A 23,086-nucleotide genomic window follows, 5' to 3' on the forward strand; every position below is an offset into this window, starting at 1 on the left:
CAGCTGCTCTGCACCGTGGCCCGAGCCAAGCGCATCATCGCTTGCGTCTGGCTCTTCACCTCCCTCTACTGCATGATGTGGTTCTTCCTGGTGGATACTGCCCAGGCTACCTTCTCAGACGGGGCACAGGTCAGCTGTGGCTACAGGGTCTCTAGGAACCTATACCTGCCCATCTACTTCCTGGACTTCACCATCTTCTATGTCATCCCGCTGGGGCTGGCCACCGTCCTGTACGGCCTCATTGCCCGCATCCTCTTCATGAGCCCTCTGCCTGCCACCCCCCAGGACCCCGGCAGGCTCAGCTCCGTGCACCAGGGCAAGCCGCCCAGCTCCAGCTCCATGAAACTCTCCTGCCAGGGCAACAAGGGGGCTCTGAGCTCCAGGAAACAGGTACAGCCTGAAAGCCAGTCTGCTGCCCCCCTCCTGCTGCACCTGAGAGGGGGTGGCATTGGGAGGGTGGGGGGCATGAGACAGTTGGGGTGGGGCAGGGACTGGAGGTATGAGAGAAGTGGTGTTCCTGTGTTCCTAAAGAAGTGTTCACTCTCTGTCTCTCATGCGTTATAAAGAAAGACTCTGGGAATTGGTCTGAGTGGCATTTTTTTCTTGGTGTTTATAGATGGTTGGCATGGTGACATCCTGGAATGGGTATAGGCGAGTTAGTGCATTACCTCCGGTCCCCCGTTATGGTCAGGATGCATTAAAGGAACCCATCTGATGGCTGCTTAGAAAGTCATCATCTCTCTAAACAGACAAGCCTGTGGAGTTGTCTTACTCTGGGGCTTGGCAGCAAAGGCCTTCTCTGTGGGGCAAAATCTCTTAGAAGTGCGACTCTGATCCCTGACTTGACAGGGGCCCTGGAACGCCATCTATTCAGTTACGCCTGATGGGTTCTTAGGGATCCTTTTCTCCTGAAACACCCCCCAAAGTTGGCAGGCTTCCCAACAGAGCCCAAAGGTTCTTAGATTTAAAGGGGTGATCGACCCCCTCACAGCAGACAGTGAGGTTGTGTGGGGGGAATGGGGCTGAACAGAGGAATAGTGCGATTGCCTTTATTGCTATTTCCGGGTTTTCTTTCCCTTCCCTGTGTAATGAAATCGTCAGGGGTAAGAGGAGAAAAGGAGTGAAAGCTGAGAAAAGGCTGAGTTCTTTTAAAACAGGGGTTCTCAAACTGGGGGTTGGGACCCCTCAGGGGGTCGCGAGGTTATTACATGCGGAGTCGCGAGCTGTCAGCCTCCACCCCAAAGTCCGCTTGCATCCAGCATTTATAATGGTGTTAAATATATAAAAAAGTGTTTTTAATTTATAAAGGGGGTCACCCTCATGCTTGCTATGTGAAAGGGGTCACCAGTACAAAAGTTTGAGAACCACTGTTTTAAAAGGCCCCTGACTACACAGGAGCATTGGTTTCCCACAGTCCCTGTCTCAGCGGAGAAGCGATTGCCTTGTGCTACAAGCAGGGCCGGCTCCAGGGTTTTGGCCGTCCCAAGCAGCCAAACAAACAAACAAACAAAATAAAAGCCGCGATCGCAATCTGCGGCGGCAATTCGGCGGGAGGTCCTTCGCTCCGAGCAGGAGTGAGGGACCGACCACCGAATTGCCGCTGAACAGCTGGACATGCCGCCCCTCTCCGAAGTGGCCGCCCCAAGCACCTGCTTGGTAAGCTGGTGCCTGGAGCCGGCCCTAGCTACAAGCACCACAAGAAAGGGAAGCATTCCGCAAGAATGGAGCAGTCCTGGTTAGAGGCGGTTATTGTTGCAGGCTAGCTACTAATTCGCTCCATGATTAGAAAGGTGTTGGATTGCCATAATGTGACCTGAGCTTCACTCCCAAACTGGAATCATGATTAATTAACCCTTCCAGTTTAAAATCGCCAAGGAAGAGGAGATCTGATGGGACACACCTCAGACAGGAATGCCATTACCCAAACTCCCATCCCTTCCCTCTGAACTCCTTTCTGAGCCAATAGCATATGAATTAATTCTGGGGAGCAAACTCTCCTTGGGTAAAAAGAGGAGCTGTCCTCCAGCAGGGGGAGATGTTTCTCTTTTCTTTGCTGGTTAGTCCCTGTTTGGCTGGCTTGTTCCTGTTAGCATTCACCATTCTGTCTGGATGTGCTTTCATTCTCTGCCTAACCCACACTTTAGCTGGACAATAACTATCTGAAACCTTATTATCCTCCTTCCCTTAGCGGACAATCACAGCGTCCGGATGTGGGACCTCTCCTTTTACACCTGCACTTTTACTTTATTGTGTATTAGTCAACTTTTCCATGGTGCAGGGAGTCAGGACTGGATTGGAACAGGTGCCATTTCTAGAGCTGCTAAGCGAATCCAAGCAGGGAGTGAGTCACTACATCTCAAGTGAGGAGACCATTTTGAAATACCAGGTGCAACAGCATAGAGCTCTGTACTTGGATTTCTTAAACTGTACGTGTGTGTGTGTGTGTGTGTCTGTGTGTTTCTAGTCTTTCTCCTTTAACTCTTGGTCTCGTCTCTTCCCATGGAAAGGTTTAGATCACATACTGAATCCTTGTAAAGTAACTGGGTGAAATGTTAGCATTTGAAATAAAGGAACTGGAGTGGTTTAGTCATGTAAATAATAGGTAAATGAGGCTTTTTGGGATTATGCTTGATAATTTACAGCAGAAATGGACAGACAGAGGATTCAGATGTGGATTTGGAGGCTGCAATTTGCAAGGCCAGTTCTAGCCTGGTGTAAGTGGGTGCAACTCCCTTGACTTTAAGGGCTTAAACCAGGGCTGACTTTGGCCCTTAGAGTCTACAAATTGTAAGGGTCATATACTCTTGAGGCATGGATGCACTGATACTGATAAGTGCTGTGTAAAGGCTGGTTGGGAAATGGGACTCTCTTTTGGGATCCCCTTTTTTCCATCAGAAAATTTCAAAATTTGATTTTTTTCCACCAGTTCTAGTGCTGTGTGTGTGGCACAGAGGGAAGGTACACGACCTAGCATGCTGCAGACAGCCTATTGTATCTTCAAAGCCCTGCGCTGACATTAACTAGTCCTCTCAGCACCCTTGTAAGTAAGAGGAATATGATCAACATTTCATGCCAGCTCAGAGTTTAAGGGTTTTTAGAACTGTGCATGTGCTTTTACATACCCAGGCTAAAACCCTTTTTGACTTCACTGGAGCCAAGATTTCACCCCTACTTTCCTGATTAAAATCACAGAAACTCCCCCCTCACTCATAGCCTGTTCTAATGGGCACTTAGACATCTATCCGCACACACTTACCACAATCACACACTCAGGGTACATCCACAAATACATACACCTCATTTTGAAAATCCCAGGCTAAGTGACTTACCTAAAGCCAGTCAGTGGTAGACGTAGGATTGTAACACAGGAGTTCCTGGCTCCCAGCCCCATGCTTTTTCCTCTAGACTACGCTGCCTTTGATAGTTTAGGATATGGCTCTTGGTTTGTAAGGCATCCAACCACATTGGAATTGTATTCTGGTGGTTGGAGAGTCCAGAAAATGTTCTTCAAAGAACAATTGCTACACAAGTTGCCCCTTTATGGGGTGCCTCCCCCGACTGATGTCCATCATTGCCTGAAGTAGGCTGTCTGCTCTTCAGCATGATTGCCTTGTCTTTTGTGGAGCTTTGCACAGCACCATATAACACTTTTCAACTCTCTTCAGCAACAATTGTCGACTCTGTAGGCCCAGTGAAGACTTGTTGATTCCGCTCTTGCAGACAAGCAGATGCAGGATACTTATCATAGGAACACTGTCTCTTTTCGGTCACACCAGAATGTGTTGTTTGTAAAGAGGCACAACCCATAACATTCTGGGACTTCTCAGCATGCAAGGGCTCTCTGGTTTGCCTCAGGTTTCTTATGGCCTTTCTGATCTGCTGCTGCCTGAGGGTCCCTAGATGAGGCTGAGATATGAACAATAATATAATAGAATAGAATAATTAATATAATATTTCCACCTTTAGCTCTTAAAGCATTTTAAAAAGGTGGATCAGTATCATTATCCTCCGACACAAATGAGGAAACAGAGGCACAGAGAGATGAAGAGTAGGGCCCAAGGTCACATGGCAAGTCAGTGGCAGAAGCAGGAAAAGAACATGCATCTCCTGGTTCCTAGTCATAGAATCATGGAATATCAGGGTGGGAAGGGACCTCAAGAGGTCATCTAGTTCAACCCCCTGCTCATGTCTGGATTACACTGCCTCCCTCGGGATCCATCTGAATTATGAAGCTGCATGGACTATCAAGTGAGCCAACTTGGTGGGACCCCAGAAAGATTATGGTGGGAAATAAACTTTGGAAATATTGGTCTCTCTGTCTCCAGAGAGAGATGGGCTCCTGGGAGACAGTGAGCAGGAAGGTACCTTCCAAATGCAGCTCGGGCTTCACTGCCCTGTGACTGACAGCCAGAACGTCGTGTTCAGGTTTACTGCATGGTCCAAAGATCACTTTAAAGGTCTTTCCTCATTCTTTGCCTCCCTAGAAGAAACCACTGTCAGCAGAGCTGGGGTAAGCATTGGAGGCAGTAGGATAACTGCCACAAAATGCAGTTGGGAAGGACCAAGTGGGAGAATACATGAGATCTGCAGCCATATTAGGGGGACATCAGCAAGAGGATAATAAGATGTGGAAAGGAGATAATAAGCTATGATGTGTGTCTCTCTCAGACACACACACAGCTCAAGTGCGTGCATCTCTCTGCAGTTCATTAGCTGCTGCAGCTGAAAATGTCTCTCTTCCTTTGCCGACTCTAGTTCCATTTTCAGAAAATTACAATTGTGAAAGAATTTGAAAACCTACTTTTTTCTTCTAACTTTTCTGTCATCGTCTTGTTAAATTTGACAGGGGCCATTGTCATATGTTAAAATCAAGGCTGCTGTGAAGGCTGGAGAGAACTATAGGGTCTCGCTTCTCCTCCCACTTCTTATGCTGTAAATTGGGAGCAGCTCCACAGAAGTCAAGCAGAATGAGAAGTTCTCAAATGGAATATCCAAGTCATTTATGCCAATGCCAAACTTTGTCTTAAATGTAGTCATGCTTCTTGCTCCCACTACTTTCCCCACATTAGATTCTTCCATTATCCAATGGGTCTCTGTAGTAGAAAACCTTCCCATTAATATTTAGCTGAGAGCCATCCAGTTTTTAACAGCAAATTGTTTAGAGCTTAATACATTTATTACAGTTCACACAGAGCGGCGGAGAGGAGACCGAGACAGATGAGTTTATCAGGCCAGAATCAGCAAGCTAAATATTGTTTTGTGGTATTATCCTCCAGCTTTTCTTTGCTTTTTTTTGTTTTTAATTTTTTTTGGATGCATGTGAGAGTTTCCAGTGGGTGTGAATCATTTACCTGGCAGAGAGTAAATTTATGTAATGCACACATACTATTGGGAGCCTCTCTCAGTGAGGACGACAGGATTATTAGCATGTTTGATTGCATCCAGCATAATATTTGGAATCATTACAGCTTCCCATTCAATGGGCTTTGGAGGATTTCAGAAGACAATGAGCTAACATGCATATTATTAGTAGTAGTAACATTTATATTGCAGTAGCATCTAGAGGCCCTAATCACGTTAGAACCCTACTGCGCTAGGTGATGTACACGCATCATAAATGACAGCCCTTTCCCTAAAGAGTGTATCATGTATTGTAAAGGTTACTGCCAAGTGGATGGGGAGAAGCTGTAGACACGATATGCCTTGTTTTTAGTAAGGACATTCTCAGAAGCAAACTAGGGAAATATGGTGTAGGTTATATTACGATAAGGTGGGTGTACAACTGGCTGAAAGACCATTCTCAAAGAGAAGTTATTAATGGTTCACAGTCCAACTGGGAGAACATATCAAGCGGGGTCACACAAGGGTCTGTCCTGGATGCAATACTATTCGATATTTTTATTAATGACTTGGATAATGGAGTGGAGAGTATGCTTTTAAAATTTGCGATGAGACCAAGCTAGGAGGGGTTGGAAACATTTTGGAGGACAGGATTAGAGTTCAAAACAACCTTGACAAATTAGAGAATTGTCTGAAATCAACAAGATGAAATTCAAAAAAGACAAATGCAAAGTACAACACTTAGGAAGGAAAAAAAATTGAATCTCAGCTATAAAATGGGGAACAATTGGTAGTACTGCTGAAAAGGATATGTGAGTTATAGTGGATCACAAATTGAATATGAGTCCACAGTGTGATGCAGTGCAAAAAAAGCTAATGTAATTCTAGGGCGTACTAACAGGAATGTCGTATATAAGACACAGGAGGTAATTGTTCTGCTCTGCTCAATACTGGTGAGGCCTCTGCTGGAGTACGGTGTCCAATTCTGGGTGCCACACTTTAGGAAAGATGGAGCATACTGGATATAGTTCAGAGGAGAGCAACAAAAATGATATCAGGTTTAGAAAACCTGATCTCTGAGGAAAGATTTAAAAAGCTGGGCATGTTTAGTCTTGAGAAAAGAAGACCGAGTAGGGACATCATAAGAGTCTTCAAATTTGTTAATGGCTGTTATAAAGAGGACAGTGATCAATTCTTCTCCATGTCCACTGAAGGTAGGACAAGAAGTAATGGGCTTAATCTGCAGCAAGGCAGATTTAGGTTAAATATTAGGAAAAACTTCCTATCTAGGTTATGGAATCTCCATCATTGGAAGCTTTTAAGAACAGGTTGGACAAACCCCTGCCAGGGATGGTCTAAGTTTCCTTGGTCCTGCCTCAGTGCAGGGGGCTGAACTAGATGACCTCTTAAAGTCCCTTCCAGCCCTATATTTCTGTGATGCTATAAATACCACCTAAAATAGCTTAGAGGAAAAATACTAACTGGGAAGACATGCCAGAAATCCCCATTTCAAGCTTCTGGATGTGAACTGTGTTCAATATACCTGAACCCCAAATACTTATGTGCTCTATATCACATTGACTAGGAGTTCCTGCCATCACACCAGCCTAGGTTGTGATCTTACAATTAAGTAGAGTCAGTACAAGGATGAGAGATTTCCATGGCTGACTCCAGTCCCTAGAAGAAGTGAGGTTTGTAAGTAAACAGTAAAGCTAATACTCTACAGGTGCCCCAGTGGCAAAGCCTTCCTTATGGAAGAGACTACTGAGAAGATGATCTGTGTAGCCCTGTAAGGGTGAAAAACATTCTGTGGGGAGGCAGTGGAAATGCCTCTTCTGTATCTGAAAGTTTGGTACAGGCAAGAATATATAACACAGCTGGCTCTGATTGTTCTGCTAATCTCTCTCTGTCCTGCATTGCATAAGGGCACATCTCAGGAGTGAGAAAGGATGCAGGTTTTGTGATAATTTATTTCCAGATGCTCGTTTGTGTAAAGGACACAATCAACCTCAGAATGTTTTCTGTGCCATTTTCTCACAGATGGTTCTGTTTCTCATGGAAAAGGAGAGAGGACAGATATATGCAGGAGGCTCTGTGTCTGGAAACATTTTCTTATGCCATGGCTTGCAGAACATTGTATTTCACGTGGATTCCTGATGCACTTTGTTAGATGCGTCTTGCTGAGTCCAGACAAACAGCATTTGGAAGGGGTCTGTTTAAAGAGACACTGATGGAGAGGAAGCAGGCTAGCTACACTATTAGCTCAGTTATCAAACAACTGTCTGACAAGCCTTCTAGTTAGGCACTACAGACTCATTAATGCCTGCTTCAGAAATGTATTAGTAACCACAGTCTTAAAGGTGAGACATAAAGCCAAAGCTTATGGTCATTAAAGATCCCCTTTCATCAGAATAAGGGTGCTAATCTGAATGTCATGGCTGAGTTTCCACTCTCTGCATTGCTCAGGCAATTTCAGCTGGATCCAGAATTCTTCTTCACTTCCTAATCCAAACATTTGTATTGTTGTGCACCGTTAAACAGTTGCTATGTTCCACCCCAAAGGTGGCTGCACTTCGATAGTAGGGTAAGCCCAATTTCTCTGAAAAAACCTTCACTGATTTTTAGGACTAAACTCAAATGGAATCATTAAGGTTTTGAGGTGATACTTTTGTTTTTTCTGCTTCCCAGATAGGGTCAGAATTATCAGAGGCAAGGCTATTCTCACAGTAGTTTCATGTGTGGACAGAAGTGCCCTCAAATCTCATGCAAAATCTTATTCACCCAAGCTTGCCAACCTAGGTCTGCAGACCCACATGGTACAGAGAGTACTGAGACGTGCACACATTTCTGGAGACTTATCTGCACCAAACCTGAACTCAACAACTTTTGAGGTCCATTCAGCACTCAGAAAACGAGTCTCTAGCGTAAATACTCATCAACATTCCAAGTTCAATCAGTAGGATAAGAAATTATGCCTCTAGGCTTAACTGATATGCAACTTCCCACTTCATAGGAATATACATAGGAAATGGTATACTGGATCAGAGCAGTGGTCCACCTAGTCCAGTATCATGTCTTCAACAGTTGTTGGCACCCAAGCTTAAGAGGAAAGTGCAAGAAACCATACTATAGGCAGTCATGGAATAACTTCCTCCCAGGGGAAATTTCTTCTTAACCTCCACTAGTTAGTTTTGCTTATGCCCTGAAGCATGTGTGTTTATAATCCTAATTCACTTAGGTCCTGATCCTGCACCACTGAAATGAATGGGAGTTTCATCATTAGCTTCAATGGGCAAGAGGATCAGGTCCCCATAGCAGAAACAAAGTAATCAGTCTCCTGTCTGGAAGGCAATAATCTTTGTGGGGTGCCAGGGAACAGGCTGCCATGTAATTTGAATGTAAGTGCCGCTTAGTAGGTGTTTCACATTGTACTTACTGGTATTGAGACAGGTGATATGAGGTGAAATTAAATGGGCAGTCGGCTTTTCCTTGAATTGCAGCATATGTTTTCAAGTACCAGTTTTTCTTCTATAACAATAAAGGGATCAAAATTCCACTGCCTTTTTCCTACCTATTTGTATACTCCTCATCCAAAGATCTCAAAGTGCTCTACACCTACTTGAAATAAGTGTCACAAACCCACGTGATGTATGAAAGGATCATCACACCCATTTTATACATGGCTAATTTGAGTCACAGAGAAGCTTAAGTGGCTTGCCCAGTTTCACATACCGAGTGAAAGAAAGAGCCAGGAATAGAAGCCAGGAGTTCAACCCCCTGTCCCTTTACCCACTAGAGTCATTGTGAAGCGATTTAACCGTGTGCTGTTATCCTTAGCAGTAACTTATCTATGCACCAAAATCACGCCAGATAAATCACAGCTATTTTGATGCAGCTGCAGAAGGACTAAACAGAAAGAGTGCTCTGAGTATCATAAATCTGGGCTTTAGTAGTGCATCTAACAATGCCGTCTGAAAACTAACTGGATAAATTTGATCTAGATGCAAATTCTGTGAACTGGATTGAAGAACAGCTAATAGATCATTCATAAACTGTGGTGATTCATGATGCTCCATCTGCTTGTGAGGAGATGAAGGTATCTAGTTCATTGTTGGGGCCAGCTTTGTTTACACCTTGCTAAGTGATCTGGAGGAGGAAGGAGCACCTGAATTACATTTGCAGGTGATATTGAGCAAGGAGATATTGAGCAAACAGAGTTCAGGTAGTATGGTGAAGGACAGCAGTATAAAACCCTGAGATACAGCAGAGAGAAGACACGGACAGAGCTCAAATTGGAGAAATGGATAGATAATTAATAACTAGGCTTCCATTTGGAAAAATGCAAAATATTAATAAGGAGACCCCTAATACAGAGGTAGTGGATGGAAAAGAGGAGCTTAAAGAAGAGCCAGGGGTAGCACTGGGTGATAACTGGTTCCCTGCAATGGGATCTGGTTGCTAAGCCAGTGCATATAGAGTTGTCTAAGCAGAGGCATCAAACTATCTGACAGAGGGGGAACAGCAGTGCTGCCAATGCATGCAATTTTATTGCAAGTCTCGTGATATTGGATGTTTTTCATAAGGCCTCAGCTCTTACAATCAGGTGATTATGTGAGAATCGTAGTTTACCCTTCTAAAAAATAAGTTTCTAGCCCTCATGGTTGTGGAGAAAAGTCTGAAAATGTGAAACAACTGCATCCTAAAGGCTCAGACACCCGAAGGCAAATAACCTCCCTTCCCCCCAAAATATATTACTTTTTAAAATTTCATGACTTTTAAACTAACCTTGATGCTATTTCAGAGCCCGACGTGATTTTTGAACGATTGGCATTGGCAATGCTGTAACAGTCTCTCTTTGAGCAGGGCTGGTGGGGCTGAATTTGCAGCTCAGTCTTGCTTCTAATTGAAATCCGAGACAAAATTCCCACTGATTTCAAGATCAGGATCAAGCCCTTGGAATCACTTGGACAGTTTGGGGCATCTGACTGTGGAAAAGACAGCAACTGGAAAAGGTCCAGAGAAGGGCAACAAAGAGAATGAAGGAACTGAAGGGAAGAACCTCCTACGAGGAAAAGTGAGGCAAGGCGCCTATGCAGAGCTTGGTGAAAAGTTGGCTGAGGCAATAGGGATATTTTCGTGTCTCTTGCTCTTTACACAAAAAACATAATATGAAGGAACTACATGGAGAGAAGGATGATCCAGTGGTGAGGGCCCTAGACTACGACTTAGGAGACCGAGGGTCAAGTTCCTGCTCTGCCACAGACTTTCTGTGTGAGCCGGGGCAAGTCACTTAGCTTCTCTGTGCCTCATTTCCCCATCTGTACAATGGGGATAACAGCACTGCCCTGCATCAAAGGGGTGTTGTGAGGCTAAAATACATTAGATTGTGAGGTGCTCAGATATTACAGTAGTGGGTGCTAGATAGGTGTCTAAGATAGGTAGAAATAACCATGGTTACAACATGCAAGTCTCAACATAGTGCTGTTCTGGTGGCTTCTCAAAGCAGACATTTGGTGAGGGCCACAAGAAGGCCCTCAAACTACTTAAAGGGATACTAGCCTATTCCGATATGCTACGAGGAGTTTACATTGTTGTGGGGGGGTCTCTCTTAATTTCTCTCCAGCCTCCAAATCTGACTTGTAATTGTGCACTTCCTTAAAAGAAATTATGTGCCTTCTCCCGGCCTTACAGGTGCGGCTTCCCTCATGCTTAACTCATAACAGGCTGCTAACGAAGGAGTTCAGGTTAGACTGAATCTGAAGATAATTATTCTTAAAGGAGGGGAGGAACTGCTGGGGGGAGAGGGGAGAGGTGGGGAACAAGGGAATAACAAGAAATGGGGGCATGAAACGGTATAAAAGAAAATGCAAGCTCGACTCCAGGAACAGGTAGTTGCATTGGTCTGTGGGAAACTCTCCCAAGGAACATTACTGAAGCTCCCACTACTGGAGTTCTTCAAACTGAGGCTGGATTTGCCCCTTAGGGTAGTGCAGTAATGGCTGATCTTCCCCATGGCAAGGAGATGGACTCCACCCAACAGGTCTGTTCCATCCCTAATAATTGTGTTGCCATCAAGTAGTGACTGCACTAGCATGACATGGCATCTAGCCTTGGCTTAGCCTCAGGAACCCAGTCTCCAGGCCCCTTTTCTATGGAATAGGTTGAATCACTAGCCCTGAGATATGTCAGGTGACATTCCATCTCTTTCCAACCACAAGACAACCCAGATGGCTTTAGGCACTTGCGTCTCTTGAATAGCACCATAGAATGCTGCTTCACAAGTGATACTGGTTCCAAACCTGTGAAAGGCTCCTTTGCTTATGAATCATTTGTTGTTGGTGTGGATTATTTGCCTTCTGCCATTCAGAAGCCTGACAGCTTTTTGAAAATGTCACAGAAAATATTCCTGGTGGCCTTCAGAAAGCTACCTTGTCATTTGTGTCAGAAACTTTGAATAGCACCAGATGCTGCTATTATAATAAAAGACATGGGGAGAGGAGTCTTATCTGAAATGGTAAATACTAGGATTAAATAAAACAGTAGACATGCTAATGATGAGACTTCTCTGCTTCAGTACTGGAGCTTGTTTAAAAGCACAATTGCCAAGTAGGTACAAACACAAGGGAGGCAACTAGAAATCAGCAGATTTTCAAATACAAATGTGCTTCTGCAGGTGGTGCTAACATAGCAATAAATATTATTATATCTGTTATCTCCTACTGTTCACAGGTATGCTAGGCATCTCACAGGAAACAAATAGAAGGCAGATCCCTGCTCTGAGGAGCTTACTTTCTAAGACCTGGATCCTGCAAACACTCATGGATGTTTGAATTAAAGAACATAAGAATGGCCATACTGGGTCGTACCAAAGGTCCATCTAGCCCAGTATCCTGTTTTCTGACAGCAGCCAATGCCAGGTGCCCCAGAGGGAATGAACATAACAGGCAATCACCAAGTGATCCATCCCCTGCTGCCCACTCCCAGCCTCTAGCAAACAGAGGCTAGGGACACCATCCCTGCCCATCTTGGCTAATAGCCATTGATGGACCTATCCTCCATGAACTTATCTATTTATGGGCCTACTCGTGTGTGTAAGCATTGGCAGGATTAGGGCCTATGTGACTACCATGACAGACAGGAGCAGATACAACATGCCCCAACTATTTGATCTTGCAGCAGTCCAGTGGATGGAAACTGAACAAGCTAGACAGATTCAGACCAGAAATAAGATACATCTTTTCATCAGAGATCTGGCAGTAAATACAAAATCACTGCTCTAAAACTTTCAGATGACACAAAGATATGCATAGTAGTAAAGGATGAGGACAAGGCAGTCATACAGAGCAATCTGGATCACATGTTAACCTGGGCCCATTCAAACAAAATGTGTTTTAATACAGCCCAATGCAGTTATACATGTAGGAACAAGGAATGCAGGCCATACCTACAGAATGGGGGACTGTATGCTAGAAAGTAGTGACTCTGAGAAGGGCTTAGGGGGGATAGTGCACAAGCAACGTAGCATGAGCTCCCAGTGTGATGCTGTGGCCAAGAGTGCTCATGCGATCCTTGGATTCACAAATAGCAGGGTAGTGAACAGAAGCAGGGAGATGATTTTACCTCTATGTATGGCTCTGGTGAGACTGATTCTGGAATACTGCGGCCAGTTCTGGTGTCCGTATTTTAAAAAGGATGTTGAAAAAGTGGGGAGGGTGCAGCAAAGAGCCACAAAAATGATTTGAGGGCTGGAGAAAATGCCTGACAGTGAGGGACTTAAAGAGCTCAATTTGTTTAGCCTTTCAAAAAGAAGATTGAGCAGTGACTTGATTACAGTCTATAAGTATCTTCACAGGGAGAAAATACCAGGTACTAAAGATAAAACCAGACAAAATCAAATTAGAAATTAGGCACAAGTTTTTAACAGTGATAGTGATTAACCATTGGAACAAACTACCAAAAGAAGTGGTGAATTCTCCATCTCTTGATGTCTTCAAGTCAGGACTGGATGCTTTTCTGGGAGATATGCTCCAGCAAAACACAAGTAATGCGTTAGTCAAACAAGTTATTGGGCTCCATACAGCAGTTATGGGGTGAAATTTAATGGCCTGTGATGTACAGACGGTCATACTAGATGATCTAATGGTCTTGTCTGCCCTTATCGCTGTGAATCTATGAATTATGAATAGTGGAGTTAAAAAATCATTTGGAGCATACTTAGGGAAACTTGAAATCTTTAAATCAAGACTGGATATCTTTCTGAAAGAGATGTAGCTCATACAGAAATTTTGGGCTTGATGCAGAAATTATAGGGTGAGATCCCCTGGCCACCTTTAAACAGGAGGTCAGATAAAATGATCATAATGATCCCTTCTGGCTTTAAAATCTATGAAACCTGGGAGGGGAGGGGCAAGGGAGGATATGTGTTACAGCTAGTTTAGGCTGCACATGTCTGAGTGGTTCAAGTGGTGCAATTGGTTCGTTTTTCAAATGTAATGTGTGAACAAGCTCATTTGCCTAAGATGATCTGTGTGGAATCCACAGACACAGAGCAGGGATTAGTGTGACTCTCATAAGGGAGGCTATTTTGCAAGGTTTATGTTGGAAACAATGTGCTTAGGGATAAATGCCTGATAAATTAAAATGTAACATGATTTTATCTGATAATAAATGACCACCAGTGGGCAGCAGAGATGTTCTTTAAACCACTGTGGCCAGGACTAAGAGGCTAGAGGAATGACCACATGAAGCGGGGCTGAAGGTGTGTTGGAATGGTAGGACAAAAATAAGGCAGGGGAGAAGGTGTCCAAGGGGAAGTGAGAGGGTGTGGAAACTGGAGAACAGCAGCAGGGACTCAGAAGCAGCGGCCTAAGGTGAGACGGTAGCAGATGGAAGGGGTGATAGAAAGCATACAGCCTAAGGAATTCACTGAGGCCAGATGTAAGAAGCGGGGATGGAGATACTGAGTGGGATTGCAAAACAGCAGCCATCTCCTAAATGACTAAACTGTAACTCCAGTAAGCTCTGTATGGTGGGAGCGGTGAACTCAGACCCCATGGAAATGCATTCACAGTGATGGAGGATGAAAGCCCCCCGAAAATGTATTGCAACATGAGGTGCCACTCTCATCATGAGGGTTTTGGCTTAGAGAGAAGTTGTTCTGTGGATTAAAACTGACTTCACGCCCAGAGCTTTCCAGGGTAGCTCATTCCGTCCCCCTTCCCACGGCACAGTCTTGAAAGAGATGCTTGTGGAGGTGGTTGTGCTCAGTACAGCAAACAGCTCTCATTGCTCCAAGAAGTTAGAGTTAGCTGTTATGGCTTGTGTGTTTGTTTAACTGCTTTGAAAGACTTCCCTTTGCTGAGTTTGGGCTTTATTGAGACTTGTGGGTTGGTTCCATTTGTGACTTTTCCGTGTGGAGCTGCCTGTAATGAAACTAGTGCGTCACACTGAGAAAAACCTTGTTAGGGGAACGGGGATGAAGACAGAGATGCAGAAGGCATTTATTGAGAGAGACTTCTGAGAAGAAAGCTGCGTCCCACACACAGGCAGTCCCACGCCCTGGCGTAATCATTAGCAGCCAGCATGGATTTACTTCGAACAAATCATGCCAACCAACTAGATTTCCTTCTTTGATAGGATAATGGGTATGGTGGATGGGGGAATGCGGTGGACATAATATACCTGAACTTCAGCAAGGCTTTTGACACAGTCCCACATGGCATTCTGTTAAGTAAGCTAGAGAAATGTGGGCTTGGCAAAGCTACAATTAAATGAATACATAATTGGTTAAACAACTGCAAACAAAGAGAAACTATTAATGGAATGATGTCAGATTGGAGGGAGGTCTCAAGTGGGGTTCCACAGGCATTCTGGGTCTGGCGTTGTTTAACATCTTTATTAATGACCTGGATGTCAGAATAGAGATCATACTGATCAGATTTGCAGATAAGATAAAGCGGGGGAGGGGGGAATTGCCAACACTTTGGAGCATAGAGCTAAAATTCAGAGGGATCTTGATAAACTGGAGAACTGGGCTATAGACAACAAAATGAGATTCAACAATACAAATGTAAGGTGCTACACTTAGGGAAGAAAAACCAAATGCACAAATACAGAATGGGGGACAATGCTTGGCAGCAGCATTGCTGAGAAGGATCTGGGAGTTGTGGTGGATCACAACCTCAACATGAGTCAGCAATGTGATGCTGTTGCAAAAAAAGCAAATGCAATTGTAGGTTGCATTAACAGAGGCATAGCATGCAAGTCATGGGAGGTGATAGTACCACTCTACTCAGCTGGAGTACTGTGCCCAATTTTGGTCACCAGTATATAGAAAAGATGTAGAAAAACTGGAAAAGATCCAGAGGCGATTGACAAAGATGATCAAAGGGATGGAATGCAAGCCATATGAGCAAAGGCTGGAGGAACTGGGTATGTTTAGTTTGGAAAAGAGATTAAGGGGGGACATTATAGTGGTCTTCAAATACTTGAGAGGCTGCTATAAAAAAGATGGAGAAAAGTTGTTCTCTCTTGCCACAGAGGGCAGGACAAGAGGCAATGGGTTCAAACTACAGCATAGCAGATTTAGATTAAATCTTAGGAAAAATTCCTAACTATAAGAAAATTAGGACAATGGGACAGACCCCCAGGGAAGTTGTGGAAGCTCCTTCACTGGAGGCTTTCAAAAGGAGGCTGGATAGCTATCTGTCTTGGATGGTTAGACACAACAAATCCTGCAACCTGACAGGGGGCTAGACTAGAAGATGACGCTTGCGGTCCCTTCTAGCCCTATGATCAGGGTCAGTAAGTTGAGCGCTTGGAGACAGCTATAAGTATTTGTTCCCATTTCTCAGACCCTTTACATTTCCCCTCAACACTTTTAAATGGCTTTGCATGCTCAATTATTTCACTAATGCAAAGTGTATGAAACCTGTAAGCCGCTGTAAGATAAACCACAGAGTGTGTCGGGGGGTGTCTATACTGGAATTAGACACCTGCGGCTGGCTGGCTCATGCCAGCTGACTCGGGCTCCCGGGGCTCAGGCAAAGGGGCTGTTTAATTGTGGTGTAGGCATTCAGGCTTGGGCTGGAGCATGAGCTCTGGGTCCTAGAGTCCAGGCTCCAGCCCTGGACAAGGAGCTGATTCTGTAACTGAGATTCTTCCCCTCAGAGGCAGGGAGCTGACGTTCATCTGAATTTCTTCTGTTGGGCAGTTATAACTTACGCGATGAACTATTGTTAAGAATGAGCAGGTGGGATCAGAAGGGTGACATGCAAACAAACCCTGAACTGTTCATTTCTCTCTCTCTCAGCTCTAGCTTTTAATTGTCCAGCATCTTTTATTCTTGAAATAATAAAACAAAACCCCAGATGCCAGCGAATGCCTAAGATCTGTGAGGGAAAGGCGCCTGGGCCGAAATCTTTATCCACAAAGCTTAGTGCCTTTGGCTTTAGCCAGATGTCCAGTGGAGTGTCTGGGAGCCGAGCCGGTTGAATAAAAAAGGACCTAACTCATCAGACGTTTTATTTGATCTCTCCCTCTCTGTCTGCCCCTGACTCACTCTTCCCACTTGATCTGAGATCTGACACAATAATCGTTTTGCAAGACTTTTGAAGCTGCTGCTAGCCCAGCTCCCTAGAGACCCCTGCTGATCTCGCTGCACTGCCATGGCTCCCCAGCCTTCTCCTTCCATGGCGGGGGCAAGCACCTTTGCTGGGGAAGAGGCTGTAACAAGGAACAGCTTTTATATCGAGATTCCTCAGTGTCCTTTAGCAGATACCAACAGCTGTCTCCCCAGGGGGCTAATGTCCCTGCTTATGCTTTAGTTTCTTGCCTTTAAGCTGTGTGTGTTTTAAATATCATTTAGGGCCCTCAAGTGGGGATGAATCTTTACAAACATGCCTCCGGGGCCACATGTACACACCCACCCCACACAGCTGCTTGGGCTGTTTTTTCATTGAAATACAGGGAGGAGCCCTTAGAAGGCAAGAAAGCCTTCGAGGGTGCTGATGCCCCTTCTCACTTTGGCATGTCTTCTTGTACTTGGCAGGGTAGCTCCATTTACTACAGCCTTGCACTTTGTGGTCACTATAGGAACAGATTCTCGCTTCCCCTGTTAGGCTGGAAAAGCGGGTAACTTTGACGTCCTCTCTGATGATTCCACTGGTGTCTCCCCAGGCCCCCTCCCTCCTTTATTAGTAAGCAGTGAACTAGTGATTCTTTGTAATCTAATTTTTCCTCAGGAGGACGAGGGAGCAGCCTAAGTAACTGCTTTGCTTCTATGTGGATAGGCAGGAGACCAACATGGTTCTCTGTTACCCTTCACCTAATAGTCACCTAATGGCAGTGCAAAGCATTGCAAAATGCTACCAGATCAGAAGGGTAGCATCTGAGACTCGCTTTGCACTGGTGCAAATGACACAGCCTGTCCGTGAAGTGGGGAATCAGGCCCACAGTACCGGGCAGAGCTGCACATCCACCAAAACAGACAGGTGTTGTAACTGGAATCTCCAACAGCAAATGTCTGGTCCATAATGGAATAGAATTATTTTTAGCAACTGGAGATGGTTATATCTGGGATGCAACATGCTCAGAGTCACAGAGGACATTTGTCACTAAAACCATTCAGATATCCCTCGCTAGTCATGACATATTATTAATTGTATACCTAACCTTCATAAATTCTCTCTTGCTTAACAATTCTATTTAGATTCCCCATTTAACCACCTTACTCAACATGCAGTTCTTAAAGTACATCAATTGTTTCATTAAAGTCAGAAAAAAAGGATGGTCACTCACTGTGTTCTGTAGTCACTCTTCACCAGGTCAGCATGAGGTAAGTCATTGCCTTGGGAGACCTGGAGTATCCAACAGAAGACGACAGCAAAAGATTCCTGTCAGTCATGCACTACTATGACATAGGACCTTTTCATTCTCAGTAATGCTGGAATGGAAGTGGGCTTGTGAGAGACCTGAAGGAAATGATATTGCAGTCAAAGGAGATATGTATTCCATTAGATGCAGCTTTGCTTAGGTCTCCATCTGTGAGATCGTGACCAGTACCAATTGACTAAGGACATTTACATCTTAGAGAAAGTCTTTCAGAACTTCTGCCAGTCTTATTGGGGGGTCTGGATGCAGTGTCCTATGATGAAAGACAGATCAGTGTGCTCAGTGTGTGGGAAAAGTCACACCAAAAATGATTTAATAAAGGTAACAAAATTCTTCTCAAGGTTAAATCAGCACTGGCTTTATGTGATGTGACAAAGGTAAAATTACTGGACTTGACCAAAAATTGAGGAAGGGTAGATTCAGGTTGGAGATCAGGAAGAGGTTTTTTGATCACAGAGTTATTGTGACATGGAATCAGGTACTATAGGAATGAGTTGAAGCTGTGAATGTTAAGTCAGGTAAAACTAGAATGAATGAGTACTGGGGACTCCTAGCATGTCTATAAGCACCTGCTGAAAAAGGAGTGTGTGGGAGGGGGTTGTTCTGGTAAAAAGGCAACTGGACCAGTGGTTCCTTCCATCCTAATTTCCTACTGCTTGAGAAAAAAAGGAAAAAAGTCATTGTAGAGGTTTAAATGAAGCTCCGGTCCACCAGCGGGAAGTGAAGTCCACCAGAGAGTTCAGCTAAACATGCCAGAGTTTATATTAGGAGTATGTAAATGAAAGGGATTATTGTATGCCATTCGGAATCTGATAACTCATCACCTTAGGAAGGAATGTCTGTGCTCAATGCCCAGTCTGCCTAGGCTGGCTAGCGAAGGTTTCTGGGTCACACTCTCAGGCAGCTATTTTGCATAGGCTCAATCCAAAGCCCACTAAGCCAATGAAAAGTGTCCCATTAATTTCAGTAGTTTTTGAACTAAGCCCCAAATCTCTAATACTGAATTTTCTGCTTATCCCAGAGGACAGCCAGGGCCTTAATGGAGTTCCTGTTCAGACAGGACAAGGATGCTTGCAGCCTGCTTAGATCAAATGAATATACATCCAAGTCTGCTTTAACCACCCAGGAGACCAAGCTAAATAAATAGTTTAGTAGAGGTGAACTAAAGGTTGAATGAATTTGTACTCAGGGTCACTTAAAACAGACACTTGGTTGCCTCTTGCTGTAGGTTTCAATTGGTTGTTACAGCTTTATCCAAGGTGAACACGTTCAAGTTCTCATACAGAATCAAACCTCAGCAGTACCAATACACAGCAAAAAGCAATCCTCTTTGCAAACTTGACAAACAGGTAAATGTGCAGTGTCTCAGGGGGGAGTATTCAGACCTTACAGATGTACAGAGAGACGATTGCTAGACGTTCTGGGTCAGATCCTTGGCATAGCTCCATTTACTTGGAGCAACACCACTTTACACCAGCTGAGGATCTGGCCCTCTCTCTTCCTCAAAGAATACAAGTGTCTTCTTGTGAGCTCTCCCTCTAGTCTGTGTCTCCCTACTGACTTTGTTCTGTGCACAAAACTGGCTGATTAACTGTGCTGCTTTTCCAGGTGGTGTGTTGGCCTCCATCATGTTGAGCAGTTTCTCTCAGTTAATTGCTATAACAATATTTCTTATGTTCATATATAATTTTTTTTGTATCCATTACAAATCTTTAGCATCAGGTTCATCGCCTTCATTGTCATTATCAATAGCAACATCCCAGTTGGTACCTGCAAAGCTTAACCATCAAGGTTACCATCTTCATCATTTGGAATGGTGTAAAACCCATCCTCATCTTCGAGACCTCATACATCTTCCATCTCCAGCTGTGGTAAATAGAAAATATTTTAGAAAACTGTCTTTCAATTATAGTGACCTTAACAGATTTGTTGAATGTTATATTACTAACATATAACATCTGTATATAGTCACACTGATACAGTGCATTGTAAGTACCACATGTGGGGGGTTGGTAAGGAAATCTATCCTTTACTGTGCTGGTTTGACAGCTCTGGGGACTAAAATTCTCCCAACCTAGATCACTGATAGCACAGATTACAGCAATGTGGGACTCCATCATACTGCCCCCTGAATGTGCCTCAGCATTGACATGAATACACACCCTTTATTGAGCAGAAGATGGTTCAATCTCCATGGCCCAGTCATTCCTAATCCTTTTAGCTGAGACAGTGGTACCAGTTATGACAGTTGGTTATAACTGGAACTGGATGGACTCCAATGGATTTCCTGTGGGACACCAAGCCAACTGTCAGACTATAATGACTGCTGGTCACTACCAACTTATTTCTGAGTATTTCTAAAAATTGCTCATTAGCATGGCATTTGGTGCTAGATGGGATAGATTGGAACCAGAAATCTATGAGACTCTATTATCCCCTGAGCCATCTTATTCCTTGTGAGTAAGGATTTCCATGGTAGAACTGTGTCAGATATGGGTAACTTCACACATACTGCAATCCTTCACGTGTATTGCCCAGAAGGAGTAAGACATAATAACTGGTCCATTGGGTTCTTAGCTGTGATACAGTAACTCATAGCATCATCACACTATCTCATGCTGGGACATGTCCCTGTGTCACCACTGTACTATACTCTGGCTTCCAGGCTTGGTAGTGATCCCTTTCTTGTTCCAGGCTTTACAATGTGACATGTCACCATTCTCAGCTCCCACAGAGAGCATTCTAGGGTATGGTACCCTGTAACCAACTGAAAACCATACTTCAAGAGAACCAGGCGGCCAGACCTTGACAAAAATGTCTATCTTCCTGCAGAAAAGCATAATTACTGAACTACCCCCTTTTGGGCATTTAGGGGTGCCTATCCTCTTAATATGCATGTCATACTCCCACTAACATATATAAGGCATTCTGAAGAGCATGTGTATTCAATAAATATGTGCTGAAAGGAATATAATCACTCATAGAAATGGCTGTTTGCAACTGCCTGATTCGGATTATTGTAGAACATCACTATAAGAGAAATGCATTTTTTAAAAAAATTCTGGAGTGCAGCAGAGAGGAACTGCAGCTCATTTCTGAAGTCTCATCACGTCCTTTTTCCTAATGTGCCAATATAGAACTTTGCAGATGCTTCAAATTTTAACGATATTCACTAGCTACTCTGTGCAAAAAAATTGCTCTTGGAACAGATCTGGAATTCATGCTGGAGTCTGGGTGCTCTAATACCAGTTACTGGCAGAATCACTTGCCTCTGAAATGTTTAAATTGAGCAGAAAGTCAACAGAGTCCAAAAGAATCATTTAAATATCTGAGAAGTAATTTTAATGCTTCCTGCACCAAATGCTGCTTGGGATTCTGCCCTAGCATACAGGATAGTTTTCCCCTTGATTTTTTTTGTTGTCCCAAGCAATTTTCAAAATTGCGTCCAGTCAGAAATTCTGACCTCTTCAGTCCTTTCTATCCAGCTCATCTCCCAGCCAATGAATGATTGTTCCCAATGGGGTTTTAAGTGTCTTGAATGATGATGGGAGACCTGTTATTTAAGTGTGTTATTTATATAAAATGTGCTCACAGGAGTGAAATTGGCCCCTCCAGAGGGGTTGCCAAGATCTATGCCCCGCTTAGCCTTATTTTGAAGCCTTAAATGGGACTTAAGTGATGCACAGACCCTGAGCTGGCCCTCTGCAGTTTCAAAAGTGGTAAGGTCCTGTTGGAAGAGGTGTAACATCAGCTATTTATTTTTTGTCCCTCACAACTCAACAGGTGACCAAGATGTTGGCTGTGGTGGTGATCCTCTTTGCCCTGCTGTGGATGCCGTATCGCACATTGGTGGTGGTGAACTCCTTCCTGGACCCTCCTTACCTCAACATCTGGTTCCTCCTCTTCTGTAGGATGTGCATTTACCTGAATAGCGCCATCAACCCCATCATTTACAACCTGATGTCTCAGAAATTTAGAGCAGCCTTCAAAAAATTATGCAAATGTGAACAGAAAAGGACTGAGAACCCCACCCAATACAATGTTCCGGTGTACTATAGCGTCATGAAGGACTATTCCCATGAGGACTCCGATCATGACGTCACAGAACAAGAAGATCTAAATGGTTTCCCCGCAACAGTGAAGAAAAGTAAACTTTATAGATAAACGTGGTGACCATGAAACAACATAGACTTTGAGAAGTACGTGGTTGTATTTTACACTGTCTGGAACGTCCTATTGAAAATTGTTTCTGCCATATGCAGAGAGCACACAACAAGATTAATTTAAGAGCTCTCTAGGGCATTTAACAAAATAGATTCCTAAAGGGCAAATTAATTTGCTTTTCCTGAATGCTAATTTATTCATAATCAGTATTGTGTGTCAGACTTTTGACAGCATTTTGCATGGTCTGTAGCTAATGTGGTGGTGCAATTACATTTCCTGTTATGCACAAATATTTTTATTTGTTGGGCCTAGTCAGGGCTTACATAGGAAACCTAAGAAAATCCAGGTGCTGAAGGTGGTTGTACAGGGTCTTCAGTAGCATATCTTTTCTCTGAACCAATGCCTCCCAAGCAGTAGTAATGGGCACTGTGTTGCTGAAGTGTCATCTTTCTGGTGGGACATAGAACCGAGACCCAGGCCACTTAAAGTCATTAAATGAAGATCCCATAGGGCTTTCAATAATAGGAGAGGTGTCAGCTCCGTTGTCCTGGCCAAATTCCAATTTGGAAAATTTTATTCTTCCTACTTAAAGTCTCTCCAGTATCTACAATTGCATACAGTACTCTTCCTTTTCTGTTCTGCTGTAACCTATAGTGTGGTGTTGCTGTGTACTGTTGAACAGCTGCCACAC

The 23,086-nt window shown here is 43.9% G+C and overlaps 1 protein-coding gene across 1 annotated transcript in view; it reads left to right on the top strand.

The window, feature by feature from the left end:
- Window positions 1-22,623, top strand: part of LOC112111530 (thyrotropin-releasing hormone receptor-like) — a 22,759-nt gene extending 136 nt beyond the window's left edge. The window contains exons 2-3 of the mRNA XM_029911781.1: window positions 4-390; window positions 22,015-22,623. Of these exons, the coding sequence (XP_029767641.1) occupies window positions 4-390; window positions 22,015-22,395 (768 nt within the window). The 3' untranslated portion in view covers window positions 22,396-22,623. The remainder of the gene's footprint in view (window positions 1-3; window positions 391-22,014) is intronic.
- The last annotated feature ends 463 nt before the right edge of the window (window positions 22,624-23,086 follow it).

This window comes from Terrapene carolina, unplaced genomic scaffold (assembly GCF_002925995.2).
Source record: "Terrapene carolina triunguis isolate 2854851 unplaced genomic scaffold, T_m_triunguis-2.0 Scaffold130, whole genome shotgun sequence".
Lineage (NCBI taxonomy): Eukaryota > Metazoa > Chordata > Testudines > Emydidae > Terrapene > Terrapene triunguis.